Here is a 17,414-nt window from a genome sequence, read left to right as displayed (position 1 = left end):
ATTCGATTTTATTTCGCGGTTTATTTGGGTCAATGGATTGAAAGGATGGATCTTTTACACTTTATAATTTTTTTTTCCATCATCACGCTTTTAATTTTTATGTAACAAACACTTGTAAAAGGGATGCTTTGTTAAAACATTTTCAATGCCTTCGTTTAGGATTTTCTGGTCTAAAGTATTCGATGCTCGGGCCATTTCTTCAATTCCTTGGCGATGTTTTGCGTCTTGTTCCAACTTGTATGCCTGCAGAATATCCACAAAAAGAAGAAAAATCACATATTTGTATATAAGTTCAATTCCCTAATATTCAAAGAAAATTTTCCTCTCAATGAAAATATAAAATCAAATTTTAGCTTCAAGAATCCGCTTACCGCTTCCATATTTTTGAATTCAATTTGTCGTTGAAGATCCTGTTGGAATTGAAGTTTATTCTGAGCCTTTCGGGCAGCCATCATTTTTTCATATTCGGCATTAAGTCTCTGACTTTCTTCTAGCGATCGAACATCTTTTTGTTTTTCCTTGATTTTTTCAGTCTGCTTTTCTTTCAATTTTTTGAAATATTCGTTCTGTTTCGATGATTTTATTCATCATTAGAATGAATTTCGGTCCAGAAAAAAAATTATGCGAAAAAAAGTAAAAAAAAAAACAAATCTGTATAAATACAACTGTAACAATACTGTGTGTACAAACCCGCAATTCCGTATTGAGTAATTGCTTCCGTTCGTGTCGCTTCATTTCGGCATCAGCCTCGAATTCTTCATTAATAAGGCTTACATGTCTCAAATCAATTTTTTCGGCTTCGATTTCCTTTTTATCAGCTCTTGTTCGGCTCAAATAATCGGCAAAATTCAAATTTTCCACATTTTGCTTTCTTCTCGCGTATTCAGCTTCGGCAGCTTCCTTTTCCATTTGTTGCCGATTTTCTTCAGCTACTATTTTACCGTATTCAATTTCTCTCTGCCGATGGTACTCTTCATTCTTCTTGCGTTCTTCAATTTGACGCTGTAAAAATGCATAAAAATTTTCAATCTCATCTGTGAACTCAATTGATTTACAAGAAAATCTTTAAATCCTTTAAATTACCTTGAGAAATTCTTTTTGCGACTGAATTTCTTGTTGTTTGACCATTTTAAGTTCTTCTTCTCGCCGTTTTACGGCTTCGTCTGTTCGCTCGAGTGACTTTCGTTCAATTTCTTTTTCGGCTTCCTTCCTCTTTCGTTTTTCAATTTTACGCTCCAATTCTTTTTGCAATTCAATTCGTGACTGCCAATTTGTCTGCTGTTTAATGACATTCTCAGCTTCGGCTTCTTTTTGCATCTAATTAAAGAAAGTTCCGTTAAAGTCACAGAAAATTTGTAAAAAGAAAATATTTTCAATTCAACAAATTAAATGCTGAACAATTATCTGAGTCGTTAACTAACTTCTTCGATTTGTATGCGTCTTGCTTCTTGAATCTGTGCATTTTCTTCAGCTTCAGCTGATTCTTGCTCCAATTTCAACCGTTGGATTTGCTCATTACGGCTCTGTTCGCATTCCTCCAATAGTTTTTTGGACAATTCTAAACGGAATGCTTCGGAATTTCGTCTAAGGATCAATCAAAAATATAAATTGATCATCAAACCAATGGTAATGAGAAAATGTCACTTGAATCGAAACAGTTACTCACACATGTTGTTGGATTTGCTTATGTTCAACGAATTTCTGTCGATCCAGTTCGCGTTGAATTTTCAATCTGTCCAAGTTTTCGATTTGTGTTCGGACCTCTTGTTCACGCAGCATATTGTATTTGTTGTGAATTTCTTGTTGATATCCCAGAGTTTCGTTCGCTGTTTGAATGTGCAGTCTGTGTGGAATGCGAAAATTTTGAGTAAAAAAATTGGAAAATACAAAAAACAACGGCATGTACCGACCGATTGCGTTTTTCATGCAAATCGATTTGCATTTCACGTTCAGCCGCCTTTACCTGTACTCAAACAACAACAAAAAAAACAACCATTGATTCGATTTAAAGTTATTATCTATTTCCACGAAATCAGTTACCATTTCCATGACTTGTTGGTGGGTCGGCTGGCGAGGAGCGTCCGCGTCGAAAAGGTATTTTGATTTTGAACTATTTGACTTCATTTTCAACCAATGCAATCGCGATTACAGCAATTCTATCAATTTTCAGAGAAATTTGCAATGAAATCCTATGCAGAAGAAAAAATAAGTTGACAGAAGTTTTGTTTTTCTTCGGTTTGCTTTGATTGAATTGTTTATTGATAAAACGCAGCAAGTTGCCATATCATGCGAATATAGATATAGTTTTTGCGCATGGTTACTAAACGAAAAACAAACATTGGAATTCTCTGTCGTTAGAAGAATAAACTTTATTTATTCTTATCAATTTCTTGCTTAAAGAAATTATGGGCAAATTACGACCTATAGCTAAAATATGGATTTTATAGTGGTCTTTGTGTAAGACAGCCCAAAATATGCTCTGCGAACAAACTATATATGGGGAACATTTTACAGGATTCAAACAGTTTAGATGCCAAACTTTTCGATTCATAGGTGATTTTGCTGCAACCATTTCTAACACGAAATTTATTGATATCAATTGATGATATATTTTGAGGAAAAGAATCGTTCGAAAAAAAGTAAAATGAGATTCATGAGCGAAAAAAAAAATACTTCACATTGGTACGGTAATGTGTTCTTGGAACTTTGGTCATTAGTATTTGTTTACATTCCTTCTGTTTCTTTTGTTTTCCGTTGGTATCTCCAACATTAGCCAAAGGTGAATAAATTTTAATGATGTGATCTAGTACAAAAATATTCCTTAAGGATGACAATGAATCTCGACAAATTCCAGAAAATCATACAAAAGCAAATCATGATAGTATGCGATGCATCAAATAGTAATTCAATGCATTTCAAGTTGCTTTTGCAAAAAAAAACTTTCAAATATCCTTAATTTTCCAAAACTCATGGAAAATCGCTTAGTTGTCATGGTTTTATCAAATATGACCATCTCGGATTCATCGAGAGTCCTCAGGATTATTTTTGTACTAGATCTGAATACAATCGACATATTCTAGTATTTCTAACGCCAAAGGATCATTAGGCAAAAGTGTCCTAATTACTTTTATGTGCCTTTAAATTCGGACACCAATCATTCGAGCATAACAGTTTTTAGTCAAGTGTTGAAGAGATAACATCAAATAACTGGACGTTTAAGCAAGTTAAAGTGAATTTAAAACTAAAATTGAAAATGGTTTCCGATGAAAAATTGAAACAAATTGGTCAAGAAATACTTACTATTTGTGGTATTTATTTCATTACTATCATTGTTGCCATACCACTATCTTACTTATTTATTGAAATTTTACCTGGTACGTATAGAAGAGTTTTTTCAATTGATTGTAGAATTAGTTTTTTTTCATCGTTTTCTCTAAATTCATTTATGCAGATTTTTCTGACGAAAAAGTCGTGATGTGCACGAAATTTATAAACTCACCGGCACTGACTGAGGACTTTCGAATCAATGAAATAAATCAAACGAGCAAGTCAATGATTGTAGATGCAGATTTTAGTCTATGTACACATGTCATTTGCTCCGACACATACATGCAATCAACGAAAGGTAACGACTTGAATTTTGAAAACTGGACAAAATTGGACACAATTGGGAATTTTCTAATGAATTTTGGTTCAAATCAATAAATTTTAGATTCTGAATGGACGGAAGATCAACAAAAACAATACGAAGAGTGTGTAAATCTACGTACAACCCATCCACATTTAAAAGTAATTTCAATCGACCAATCTCAGAGTATTCTAAACTAAAATATGATTTGATCTAACATATAATCGTCTATTAACGGGATTCTTACAGGTTTTGTACAGCGTTAAATATTCTCCAAACGAGTACTACGAAATGGCGGGTGATTTGAAGAAGCGACGTGCATTTATTACAAGAGTATTTAACATAGTTTCTGGCAATAATTTTGATGGATTGAATTTGATTTGGCAGCACTCCAGTGAAAGGTCGGACATAATTTGTTAATATTGATGAAAAAAAATTAATTTCTTTATTATTAGTTCCATTTTCCAAAGCCAAATTCGTGAGTATGCTTCAACAATTTTCGTTTTTCTCTTTAATTTCAGCTATCCGATGGATGCGAATATGTTGCTTGATGAAAATATTCCGTCGTTGGTAAAGGAACTGAAGCATACATTTAAATTGAACGACCTAATGTTTTTCGGTACATTTGCCAAGCGAATCGTGGCAGTACTTCCGAAAAATATGTTGACCGGCACAACTGAATGGCGTGGAGATGTTCAACTTTTAAAAGTGTACGATATGGTGTCCATTTCAAATGACGTCGACTATGTGGTAATTGAGTCATTTCATACGGATGAAATTGAACATTTGATCAAACTGGATGTACCGTCCGATAAATTAATACTAAAAATACCACTTTTGCGATCCCAAATTGTGAATGAAACCGAGACACTCATTCCAATTAAAACGGAATATATAGAGAGCACCATAAAATCTGCCACGGGGCTCTGTTTTCCGCAAATTGGTGGTGCTTTAGTTGATGTTTTATTTGGAAATTCCAATGAAACCGAACTGCAGACAATAACCAGAACATTAGATTACCGTAGACATCCTTACGCTGTAAATTGGATTTTTATGAGCTTCTATGATATCAAAAAAGATCATATTGAAACAAATAAAAAGAACACATTAGAGGTGTCAGAATTAGGCGAAGAAAAAAAGAGCATCATAGGAAACGTGTACAAATACATAGCCTAATGGGATTATGGATAGGATTTTTTTCCGGCATTTTTATACTACTTCTATGATGAAATTTAAGATTGCCGTATTTTGAGAGTTCATTCATAGACACTTTTATTCATACTGCATCACTTCATAATCGAAAATACAACAATTGTGCATTTTAATTTGTATTTTCATTAACAACCACACTAATTGCCAAATGTATTTTGAATTAATAAAATAAATATATAAAAAAATATAAAATACGCCTGATTTGAATCATAATTTTCCGTTAAAAAACAGGAGTTTCATCGAAACTAAAGAAGAAAAAAAAGTTTCTTTCGTCTTAAAAAAGAAACAAAAAAATGAAGAAATGCAAATCAAATTTAACAAATCGTCATGAAAAAATGTCACATTTTATTCCATTCTGTTCCACCTTAACAAAATAATTGGCTTATTCTAATTTTAGTTGCAAATTACAAAACTATAAATGCATCATTCAGTGTGCATTAAGTGCAGTGAGGTGTAGAATGACTGTCCCGATCGAATCGAAAAAAAATAAACGAATTTGGTTCTACACTAAAAAATGTCCAATAATTTGAGAATCACGCAAAGAAACGAGACAATCAATCGGTACCTCACCGTACTTTTTTCCATGAAATTTCAATCATATTTTTTGAATTTCAGTCTTTTTCTACATGATCTCGTTTCATTGGTTTCATTATTCCTAATATGATCTCTTATTTTCATTGACTGGCATATTTCACGTTTTGAAGGAGTTTTCATTTTAGTTTTCTCATTCAAATAAATTAACTCAACAAAACTGACAGTTGTTTCTCCTTCGATCTATCGTTATGATTTAGAATATGTTCATTGTTCATAATGTCATTTTTTCTTCTATGTAAATAATTCACTTTAATTTCTTTCCCTTGTTGTGCTACAACTCATTATTAACAATAATGGATTTTTAACTCTAGAGTATGATTCGCTTTTGGTATCGGCAAAATTCTTCCACCCATCGATTAGAATTATTCATTGATTTGTATTATTACTAATTGCGGTGTTTTTGTCATATTCGGATTGTTTCATACAACCGTCATATTTAAAGTTCATTTTTTTTTTTACAGAAAAGTTCAATCATTTTTACTTTTTTATGGTCATAACTATGCAAAGAAACTATTTCATATAATCAAAAATAGTTGGTCTGGTAAAGTTCTTATACTTATTTAGCTATTCTTATTTCAATACGTGCTTTATACTTTTTTTATACATTTCTCTTTTACACGTGAAAAAATGGTTGTTGTTTTTTATCAATATTCAATCAGTATTCAACAAATTTCAACAGTTAAGCTTCAATTAAGTATCAAATTTTGCATTCAATTTTTTTCGATGTCTCTGTGTCATCAATTAAATTACGCGCTAATGTCTAGTAACTGGTACCCGTTGATTCCTAGAGGTATCGTCGATTGATTCGTTTGTTTGGTGAAATCAGCGTCGAATCACCGTAAATTGGCGACGCACTGTTGTGCAAAATGCTGCTTGTTTGACTGGTGTTACTGCCGAAACTTTGGTCTGAAAGCAAAAAATGTGATTGAATTAATTTCACTCTTGACTCACCAATAACAAATCAATTATTTGAAAGAATTTCTAAACTAGTTTGCTTCAATTACCCGGATATAACGGTTGTCGAATACCACTTGGCGATGAAATTCTTGATGATGATAAGTTTGTTATTGGCATTTGTTTACGGGGTGATTTCTGGAACGGTGAATTATCTGAAGAAAGAAATGAGAAGACATTTTTTTTCAAATTCTTCCATTGAACCAGTGTTCGTTTGTTTTCAGCCTAAAATTAAATATGACTAAACTAACATGAATTTTGTGTTGATTGTTTTTTGTTTCTAAGTAAATTTATGGTGATCGGCGTCGTAGATTAGCAAGACGTTGTTCGAGATCATCCATAATTTTGGATGTGGGAGGTTGATAAGATGTGTCAATCGATTGATCGTTATTTAAATCTTGGATACAACTATTGATTTCATTTTGGAATACATCAAAGTTGTCTTGCTCGCCCAGTGATGTGACTTGTTGCAGTAGTTGCTGAAGTTCATCGGAATCTTGTGCGCTCGACCGACCGGCAAAATCATCCTTCAACTGTGCCAATATTGGTGAGAAACGAGCGCTTAACATTTGATAGTGTTGCGATTCTTTGTGCTTTCGAACAGCGGTTTCAGCATGGATTCGGGCACGCTCAACATCTCCATCTTTGTAACAATTCTTTGCCTTGGTTTTTGCAAGTCGCTCCGCTGTTTCACATTTCTTTGATTTACGATGCAACGATTTCATCATCAGTTGAACCTCAACGAGACGGTCTACGATTGTTTTGATTTATCAATTATTTTTCTATTCGTACACTTGATTCGATCGAATTGGCAATTTTTAAATTTTTTTTTCTCTTTCAACACTCCCACGAGATTTGTATGAGTTAGGATGGTATTGGCCAAAATGTGAGTATTTTGATTGAGAGAGGTAACGATTGAAATTGATAGAATTGTCATGGGAAATAGAAGATTTTTTCATTTTTGAAGCGATAGGAAAGAGACTCTTCGCGCTAAATAGCCTTGGCTCTCATAATAACCTTTTAAAATTGATTTTTTTTCCATTAACATCAAGTAAACTTTATGAATTGAAATCCAAAAAGTCTTTCTATTTTCCATGAATGTCATCAATATCAATCCCCTGTCTCAAGCTTAATCAATCTGCTGATTTTTATCAATCCTTATTTGTACTCACCTTCGACTCGTGCTGAACTTGATGAAAAGCAGTAAATGAATGCTAAAAAAAATGTACAATATTATTAGTTGAATCGTTCATTCAGTGCTCGAAAAACATGTGCTGAAAACAAAAACCTACCCCAAATGGTGGCTGCCAGAATGATGAGCATCGAAACGATGAGTCCAAGATTGGAGATGACGTTGTACGCAATGGCTGTGAAGCTCTGGAACGGTTGATTCAGGCATTTTGCAGCAATTCTGAGTGATTGAACGGGAACCTGAACGGTTTGCATGGTCAGCGGTGAGTTGACAATGATGTAAGCCGTTTCATCCAATGGGATATTTTTCAAAATTTTGATTTTATACTGGTTCGAATTTTTGGCTTTGGTCGATGTGATTTCGAATGCGCTCGGATCGGACGATGTCACTTGAACGCGTTGCAGAATGCGTTCGATGCCGGTAACGGTAAGAGTTTGTTGATCGATTTGTTCGAGTATCAACTCAAGTGGATTAACACTGATTGCTGGCATCATTTTAATAATTGTGGCGGTCGAAATGCCATTCACCAATGTGGCCACCAATTCAAATTGAAGATCGTCACCTTGTACCAAATTGATTAAATCGGAGAGTGTGACTTTTGGTTTCAATTCGATTTCGCACGCATATGATCCAAACTGTTTGTCAAATGTGGACGTAACACTGAGCAATTCGATTACTTTGGCCGCGTTGTTCTGAGCGGTATCGAGCAATTTAAGCGTGCAAGTGAAGAATTTCTCACGGAACGAGTCCAACGATGCCAAGCAAGTGGTGGTATTCTTGGAAATTAAATTGGAGAGCTTATCGATTTGCAAGTGATTTTTGATGATCAAATTGGCTTTGTAGTTCTTTCCATTGAAAACATCGTTAATCTGATAGAATTCAATTGTGTCAGCCTCGCGAACCTCCAGATCATACTTGATGAATCCATACAGCTCACCGCCATTTGTAACGGTCACTTGTTCACCGAACTTTGAACTTTGGCGGCTGCCACGTGCCAAACCGATGCCCGTGGATTTGTCGACCCGCAATACCGTTTCGTCAGACGATGTCCAATCACCGACCGACACCAATGGTGAATCGAAGCAAATGATATCGCCGACCGAGAAGATTTTCTTTGTTGGGAATTTACCAGTAGATTTTGATACCGACAATTTTACAAAGTCTTCGTTGTATTTCACACCGGCAGCATTTTTCAATGAAACTGACAGCATGTTCGATGTTTGACGTGGCAAATTCAATGAAACAGTGAAATTGTTACCGAAATTCACTTCAATGCCGTCTTGAGTGGCAAGCTTTGGTACGAGGATTGATGTGTCTTGAATACCGTGCGAAAATTCATTGCCCAAATTGTCATGCAATGACACTTTCAAAATGATATTCATGCCACTCGGAATCTTTGTTTCAAGCTGCTTCAACTTGAACGACGGTGCATGCAATGTGGCCAACACATAGTGGATATTCTTCGTTTCGATTGGAATTGACAGCGTTTGATCGTCAGATGTTGCCTGGAATCGGAATGAATTGTATAAGTGTTAAATTAACTTTTTAACGATATGTTCAATTGAAATTGGTTTTTTTTTCGTTTTCTCTTCTATTCATTTTTTTAATGTTCATTCTTTTCAACTTTTCCCAACCAATTAAATTTTTATCTGCAAAATGTTACTCACAATAACAAGATCGCGTCCAATGTGATCAGTTGTTCGCAAAATGCCATCAGCCGATACTTTCAAACCGCCAATCATTTCTTCAGCCAAATGGAATCGTGCGTCCGGTAAATTGGCTTTGAGATTGATTTGTGATCTTGGTGGAACGATGATTGCATCGGTCGTAATGCGTCTGGGCAATTCAAGTTCCAGCAATTTGAATACGGTGATTTCAACGAAACACGAATGTGATCCAGTTGAAGTGGTGAATTCAGCTTGAACTTTCGCTGTACCCGGATTGAGTGCCTTCAATCGAACCGAAATTGAATCTTGCTCATCATACTCAATGCCCGCCTCGGAGAAAATGCCGTTGATTTCGATGACATCCGGTTGATTTGTGTGCCAACGTACCTTTGACGTTAATGTTCCTGAGAATGGAAATCAGTCAATTGTTGGTTTTATCGAAAAGGTTGAGAGTTAAATTAGAAAATTAGTAAAGTTTGAACAGGAAAAATTGAAAAATCGAATCAATACAGTTCAATGTAAAGGTATTGAAATCAAGTTCTAACCAACTTACCCAAAATTAGCGGTGAAATATTCGGTACACCCCAAATCGAAGCTGGTAAAATGGTCCCAGATCGTACGCGTCTCAATGGCGTTAGAATCTTGACTTTATTTAACGGAACGACATTAATTTCAACTTGATCTTCCGAGTAGACAATTTTCTGTGAATTCACTGGATTGATTCCAATACATTGGCCGATTATAATCGTTTTACCCAATCGCTGACCTTTTGCCATACTCAAGTCCATCGCTAAAATTTGAATTTAAAAATGACCATAAATTAAAGAGTAAATAAAGTAATGACAAAGTCGAACCAAAAATAAGTAAACGAGTGGAAAATTATTCATTTTTACAAAGATGAAACTGCAATTTATCTACTTACACACAATATTTTCTTGTTCAACGGAATAGATGACGTTAACATCTGGATGTGGTCCTCCATGGGCTTCAATTTGAATGGATGATCCGATGACGATGGTCGAGTTTCGTGGAAGCAATCGCAATGGTGGGAAAACCTATCGAAAAATAATAATCACATAATTCACAGTTCAATCAAGGATGTGTTGACCCATGTCCATATTGGGTCCATATATAAATTTCATATCAAAAACAAACAAAGCAGCCAACAAAGTGACTAATACTAATTTTCTTTGCGATATCAAATAAGAAAGCATACATTATCAATTTACTTTTCGATAAGATAGTATTTTCCTAGGGGGAAAAATCATTTTTTTCATCTTTTATATCCGCACGCATCAAGTAATAACTTAGAAATTCAATGGTATGCATGTAAATCCGAAAAATCCATGTATATTCAACAATATTCATCGTGAACGACAAATGAATATTACTGAATATACATAGATATGCCAAATTTACGTGTATACGTATGAAAAATAAAAATAATAGTGGATCAATCCTTCAACCGTAAATTTGATTGATTTTGTTAGATAACGGTGAATATTGGAACATTTTTTGACATTACAGTCTAATGAATATTATTAAATATACATAGATATTTGAGATTGACGTGCATACCAGTAAATTTGTGCAGATTGTGTCGTCAAAAAATGTTCCAATATTCATCGTTATCCACCAAAAACCTTCAAAAGTGGTTCAAATTTTCGGTTGAAGGTTTGATTCACTATTATTTTTATTTTTTCAGAGTTATTTGCGTTCTGCAAAATCGCGTGAAGCCCCTAGGTATTTTCAAAGCATTTTTCAGAGTGTGTGTACTATGGAATGGTACTATGATTAAAAAAAATCGGATACTAAACCCGTAAATACATTCATTGTGATTCAAAGCACTCCAGTTCTTTCGAACGGATTCGCCGAATAGTGTGCGTCCTATGCTGTAAGAATAGTCTCTTTCGACTTTTCAGCAGCCACTGACACGACGTAGAACTAAGTTCTATAATGGTATTATTTTTACTGAGCAACTCACTCCCCAAATATATATGGAAGCCGCAATGCTAATATACTTTTCTTTGTGAATTCGTCGCCTTGCGAATTATAAGAATCAGCCAAAATGAAAAATCTAGAAGGCCAGCTAGTGTGTGTGTTTGAGCGCGGTAGCTAGCTGTTACGTTCATATATAGATATCTCACTCTAACAAGAAAGACGAACGAAGCGACAGCACACCAATACACAAGTGATCGTGTGCGATGTGTGACTGTAGTGATTTAGCTTGAATCATATCTGTTGTAAACAACAGAAGCACATTTTATGGTTTATGTTTGTGAAAAATATTTTTTCACTCACAAAGTCAAAGAAATAAATCCATTTTTCTATTTTGAAATTAAATTTATCAAACGGAGAAAATAAAAAAAGGGTTTCATACGGAAAAAATGCGGTTGATTCATTCGTACGGCTTTTGTGTCGCTGCCGAGATTCATGTCGCTACAGCTGGTGGCCTACAAGTGATGCACCAAAATCATAGAAAAATTATTACAACACACATAATTACATGGTTCTCATGGCTTTCATTGTGATTCGATGACAATTTACTTTTCTTTTTTTTTCGTCCGTTAGCTTTAATCATCGTGTGACACAAACCACAATACACTAAGATTTGCTTATCATATATGTCAAGAATTTTGTCAAAGTGACGCATACTACTATGTGAGTACAGAGTACACTCAGAGTGGTGATCGCGTGCAATACGTACTACAATTGAATGAAACAGTTCACTTTTGGCGGCTGACAGTTTTGGCGGTGTCGTACAATGTCCGAAAATTTGGATTTGGTGGTGAAAAATATTGTGTTCGTTGGTGATGGGGCTGTCGGCAAGACGAGCCTTTTGTATGCATACAGTAATCAAGGTGAATTCCGTATATCATACGTGCCAACGATGTGAGTGAGAGAAAAGAAAAGTGAAAACAATTTCGAATTGAGTGAAATAATCGGTTTCATGTTGTTGTTTTCTTTTTTTCAGCTATGATCGCGATGAAACCGAGCTCACACTGGACAATGTGAAACATTTGGTGAAATTGCATGATACAGCCGGCCAAGAGGATTATGAACGATTAAGACAATTCGTTTACAAAGAAGTAAGTTGAAGATGGATGTTCACGATTTAAAATGTCCGTATTTAGTTGTCAGTCGAACATATTTGCATAAAATTGTTCAAGGCCGATTGTTTTGTTCTATGTTACAGCATCGTCGATCGAACGTCATTTTCCAATATCGCCATCAAATGGTATCCTGAACTGAAGCCGTATAAAAAGCCTATCGTGCTTGTTGGTATGTCTGTTTTATTTCCCCCAATTTTCAACAACAAAATATCAAGATAAGAGAACCGGCACTGTTTTTACTCTCTTTATGATGATAGTCACGGTATCATTATTCGTTCAAATGATATCAATTTTATATCATTTCTTTTTTTTGGACACTCACTCATTGGACTATGACTAATTCACTGGGTTTTAATTCTGTTTATTTTCTTTTGTTCTGTTTGGGTTTTTCTTTGTGGTTCTTTTTAGGTACGAAGACAGATTTAACCGTTGGAATAAACCTTGTGCAAGTGGATGAGGGTGAAAAATTACAGCGAAAAATAAATGCTAATCAATTTCTCGAATGTTCAGCGAAAAACAATGACAACATCAATGAGGTCATTTATGAAGCGATTCGAGCTGCTGTGGCTGGACCATTAGATCCACCCAAAATAGGATGTTTTAAAACATTGCGAAAATTTGTGTGCTATCACAATGACGATTTCTAATAACTCAGAAACAAACAAAAAAACAAATTAAAATAAAAAATCACTTACTTGAATTGGATATGATGGACTTGAAACTGATTTCTCGCCACTTCCCGATGTAATGGTCAACTTTGTTTCACCCAACTCGGCGCCAGTAATAAAGTAACGAATTTCACCTGTGTTCAAATTTGACAGATGGCCTAGTTCAATGTTGAACACATTCGGATTCCAAATTTGCTCGCGCAATTCATAAATCTTCAAATTTTTATAATCCAGTGCCAATGGATTTTCAAGCGAATCATACAATTTCACAATTGCTTCAATGGTCTTTGTTTTTTCCACACGATCAGCAACCTGAAATTTGAACAATTTTTTTTTTCGGTTTAGGAATGTAACAAAAAAAATCAGCATATTAATTAATATTTTGACTATAATCAAAAATAAAACTGCTAGAGAAAAACGACTATAAAAAAAATCGAAAAATTGAAAATAAATTCGAAAAAAAAAATTTTAAGCAAAAGTATTTGATTTTGTCTAAGTTTCACAACTTAAATCGCAATAAAAATGTGTACAAACCTGAACTTCAATGCGACCAATTGACACAATGGACACAGTCAATCGTGACGGGTCGGTTTGTAGGCATCGGTCCACTATATCAATTTCCACTTGTCCGATGCGAAGTGGTTCAATGACAATTTGACGACGTTCGTTATCGATGACAGCATTCAGAATACCCGGTTCGTTTACTTTAAGCTCATAAAATCCGCTGCCTTGAAGCAATTGGACATGTTGTTCGTGGTTTGGTGCAAGGAATATCGACACGCTATCAAATGGCAATAGAGTGCTGTTCACCGCCAAAAAGTTGAGTTCATTTTCAATTACTGGCTTATACAGATTGCCATCATCCGGTTTGCCACTTTGTGGAATTCCAAATTCGGGATGCTCAGCATAAATTGATTCGTCATACAAAATGGCTTGATTGTAACTGTCAACCGATGCTTTGATTTTGAAAGCATTGTGTACCTCTGGAAGTACTGTCGTTAGGAAATCACGTTTTGGTACTTTAACGCCGGCTATGATGTCTTCTTCGCTCTTACGCTCGTACACGATATCATAGTTGAGTCGATTGTCGTCGGCTTGCAAGAATTGCCATGACAGCACAAGCGATGAAATGTTCTGCAATTTACGATTCTGAGCGTCCAGCACATCGATGGTGATATCAAGCTGGTTGTCATTTTGTCGAACGTGCATCAGGGAATTTTTCACTTTGAGCGGACAACCTTGACGCAGTTTTTCGGTGGTGTACAAACTGATGAATCGTGGCTTCACACAATTCACATTTGTTTCGAATTTCGAAACATATGGAACATGGTTGTTGGACGATAGTGCATTGTAAATGTCAAAAGTTAAAACCGTTGATCCGACCTTTCGGCAAAGTACATTCAGGATATGCTTATCAGCAGAGTAACTGTTTGTAATCGGCGTAACAGTGGCAATTGACTCATCGATGCGTACATTCTTCACGAGTTCACCGTCAATGTTAAACACTTTTTGCGGTCCATTCTGATAAATAACATTTCGCGAAGCGCCAATCGGAAGTACGACCTCGTTCGAAAGTGGATTCAAAATGTCCAATTTCTCAAAGACCAATAAACTGACTTCGGCGCGCAGTACACGGTCGAAAACGGTGTAGCTAACTGTGAAATGTGAACTGCCCAAACCGTGCGATTGCAAAGCCACCAAATGACAAGCCGATGGATGCAACTGTTCTCCGGCTGGCAATTGAGCGCTGTCATCCTTGTGGAAAATCTCCTCCGACATATCATACTCGAAATGTAAATTGTCACATGATGTTAGTGACACCAATTTACCTTCGTGCTCAGCATACAAAGCCACATGCAAATAGACATAATCCTTTAGTGTCGTTTCAAAATTGTATCGAACAATTTCCAATTTGGTTGGTGGCATAAAGAAAATGTCAGCCGTTTTGGAGATTTTCAGATTTCGTTGGAGTGCCACTTTGATTTGAGCAAAGTCAACCAAGTTTTTATCGTTACGATCATAGCTGCTAGCGACTTGGTTACCGGTTCGAGTTTCGGCCAAACCATTTTGATTGATGCCAATCAAATTACCATTCAAGCTAGACCACGAGTACAGACCATCTCCCCCCTTTGCTTTGTAGTGAATCTTCTGGCGACGAAGATGATTCGGATCGTAGGGTAGATACACGATCGATGGATTCAATTCCAATTTATCGAATACTTGCAATTCGGCTGTCGCTTTTAACTTTTCAAATGATCCAAGTACGGCACTTTTACCGGTATTAATTGCCTCGCCGAATATTTGCGATCCGTTAACTGTACGCGACAATGGTGAAAAGATGCTTTGGTCAAATTGTGATTCGATACCATACTCATCGCCCAAAGTAATCAATTGATTGTCATGCGTGTATAAGTTGATCGAAATTGCATGCTGTTCGCCTTTTACAGTCAACCAATTGTAGTATGGCAATAAATTCAAGGTTATTTTATCCGCACGGCAAACTGTGAGTGTCGCCTGAATCGATGGAATTGAATCGGATTCAACTAGATTATTTGCAACATTTCGATCCTTCAGAATGACTGCCGTTCGACCAAGCTTATGGCCCGTTGCAATGTTTCCATCGAGTGTGGCCAAGTCACTGTTTTCCACCTCCAAATAATATTGATTATTCGATGTGATGTCTTCCAATTTACCTTGTTTGAGCTAAAAATTTGGAATGGGTTCAGTTGTTTTGGAATTAATTCAATTTGTATTTTTTTTCTTCCCTTTCATAAGATAAAAGTAGAAGATTCCATTTTTAATTTCAATTTAAAAAAATTTAAACGAAATTTCAATTTACCTGTAAAATTCGGAATGGAATTGAATCGCCGACCAAAATGTGCACATCACTTGGATCGAGAATAATGTTTGCCAACACAACAATGTTCACATTCAGTGGAATAACGATGTGTTGATACTCGGGATACGGTAATTCGACGCTAACTTTAGCTGAACCGGTATTTATACCCTCCAATAGAACCATGTAACCTTTTAGACCGACGCGATCGAACTTTTCTACCGTTGGCGGCACATCATGATATTTACTTTCGGAGAAGCGTAAAAAACGCAAAACTCGTTGCCAATCTCTTTCCTTCCCTTCGACCGGATGCTGTGATGAAATTTTCCAATTGAACTCGATACCTTCGAGCGTTGTAAATGCATTTCCTATCGTCGATACAAAAACATTGCAAACAATGAATTGCAACACATTTTAGAATTAAATCTCAAGCAGAAAAAAAAGGTCACCAAATAACTATTTACCTTGTGAATCTTGTGCCCATAGTTCGAATGTTTCTGGCGCTTCTTCCAGATACAGTTCACGTGTTGTTGTCAGAACGTCGAGTTTGTCGATGACATCTAAAATGACGTCACACCGCAGTATTTCACCAGTGGCTAAATCTTTAGCCAAAACAAATGCGGTGCTTCGACGTTTCTCACGAAATACGGTGGTAAGGACGGCTTTTGACGCACATTCAACGCTCTCGGCATCATCAAAAATCGGTGAAATTGTGATCAAATCAGGACGAGATGACGACCTAAAATGTTATTTTGGAAATGTAACGAAAACGGTTGTTATCTCTCTCTCTCTCACTCTCACTCTCTTTTTCGTTTCAACCGGCATTCATATCAAGCGATTTTGATCGCACCAAACCAATTACTCATCACGTAATTGCTTATAATACGATACATGACAATCTGCATAAAATTACTCATAATTTTCCATAATTCGATTATTTCATAATCATTCGCAATCATGATTGAAACACGTTCATTCATGTGAATGCTAATAAAAATGCCAGTTCGAGGTTATGTGTGATTTGTGATACATACCATTTGAAACAGCCGCCTTCGATCACTTCTAACGTGAAATTAATCGATAATTTATCAAAAATGGGTAGCAACACACGCGGATAATTCAATTTGACCGCAGCAATTTGCTGTGCACAAATGAATAAACAACAGAAAACTAGTAGAACTCGCATTTTTCGTCTAAATAAAAATTATCAGCACAGAACGATGCGGCTCACAAACATTTTCCCACACTTTCAGTTTTACGAATAGCCAATTTTGTGTGTTTGACAGCTGTTTTTTTTTCACTCTCTTCTCTTGTATGGCTAAAAACTGGATTGTCACAAATGTTCAAACCGTCAACATGTTTGTCCCAAACCTACGTATCGACCGTGTAATCCGTGCGTTTGATATCTGTCATACTTAATGTCATCACAAAAGTATTGAATATAGCATAGTAAGTGTTTGTGACGTTTGTGTTTTATTTCATTTTTTTTTTGACATGTTTCAAAATCAAATTGTTTGTAAAAAAAAAATTGACTCACAAATAGTGTAGGA

General features: G+C 35.7%; 4 protein-coding genes across 6 annotated transcripts; 2 read left to right on the top strand and 2 right to left on the bottom strand.

The window, feature by feature from the left end:
* Position 1: 1 nt before the first annotated feature.
* LOC129577368 (trichohyalin-like) lies at positions 2-3,014 on the bottom strand. Its single transcript, XM_055464257.1, has 8 exons — positions 2,041-3,014; positions 1,911-1,963; positions 1,667-1,843; positions 1,422-1,584; positions 1,084-1,317; positions 691-1,002; positions 372-566; positions 2-243 (listed from the first exon to the last, which is right to left on the bottom strand). Exons 1-8 carry the CDS (start codon positions 2,122-2,124, stop codon positions 91-93), a joined length of 1,371 nt encoding a protein of 456 aa, XP_055320232.1. The 5' UTR covers positions 2,125-3,014; the 3' UTR covers positions 2-90.
* A 522-nt stretch (positions 3,015-3,536) lies between these two features.
* Positions 3,537-5,331, top strand: LOC129577372 (chitinase-like protein 3). The gene is made up of 4 exons (XM_055464269.1): positions 3,537-3,625; positions 3,713-3,789; positions 3,878-4,029; positions 4,150-5,331. Exons 1-4 carry the CDS (start codon positions 3,553-3,555, stop codon positions 4,802-4,804), a joined length of 957 nt encoding a protein of 318 aa, XP_055320244.1. The 5' UTR covers positions 3,537-3,552; the 3' UTR covers positions 4,805-5,331.
* Positions 5,154-17,314, bottom strand: LOC129577364 (nuclear pore membrane glycoprotein 210). 3 transcript variants are annotated; one of them, XM_055464248.1, is made up of 12 exons: positions 16,899-17,314; positions 16,329-16,603; positions 15,868-16,232; positions 13,563-15,731; positions 13,056-13,340; positions 10,170-10,302; positions 9,801-10,037; positions 9,248-9,651; positions 7,681-9,085; positions 7,561-7,602; positions 6,439-6,543; positions 5,154-6,340 (listed from the first exon to the last, which is right to left on the bottom strand). In XM_055464248.1, exons 1-12 carry the CDS (start codon positions 17,048-17,050, stop codon positions 6,219-6,221), a joined length of 5,694 nt encoding a protein of 1,897 aa, XP_055320223.1. In that variant the 5' UTR covers positions 17,051-17,314; the 3' UTR covers positions 5,154-6,218. The 3 variants fall into 3 exon arrangements, with proteins under 3 accessions (XP_055320223.1, XP_055320222.1, XP_055320221.1); XM_055464247.1 differs by lacking the exon at positions 5,154-6,340 and adding an exon at positions 6,640-7,139; XM_055464246.1 differs by lacking the exon at positions 5,154-6,340 and having other exon boundaries at positions 6,524-7,139.
* On the top strand, positions 11,972-13,071 carry LOC129577373 (ras-like GTP-binding protein RhoL). The gene is made up of 4 exons (XM_055464270.1): positions 11,972-12,139; positions 12,222-12,336; positions 12,418-12,529; positions 12,769-13,071. Exons 1-4 carry the CDS (start codon positions 12,012-12,014, stop codon positions 13,005-13,007), a joined length of 594 nt encoding a protein of 197 aa, XP_055320245.1. The 5' UTR covers positions 11,972-12,011; the 3' UTR covers positions 13,008-13,071.
* Positions 17,315-17,414: the final 100 nt, after the last annotated feature.

This window comes from Sitodiplosis mosellana, unplaced genomic scaffold (genome assembly GCF_009176505.1).
Source record: "Sitodiplosis mosellana isolate CC-2019 unplaced genomic scaffold, AAFC_SMos_1.0 Smas_scaffold_6197, whole genome shotgun sequence".
NCBI lineage: Eukaryota > Metazoa > Arthropoda > Insecta > Diptera > Cecidomyiidae > Sitodiplosis > Sitodiplosis mosellana.
The sequence above is the reverse complement of the archived record's forward strand: the minus strand, read 5'-3'. Positions and strand labels throughout refer to the sequence as shown.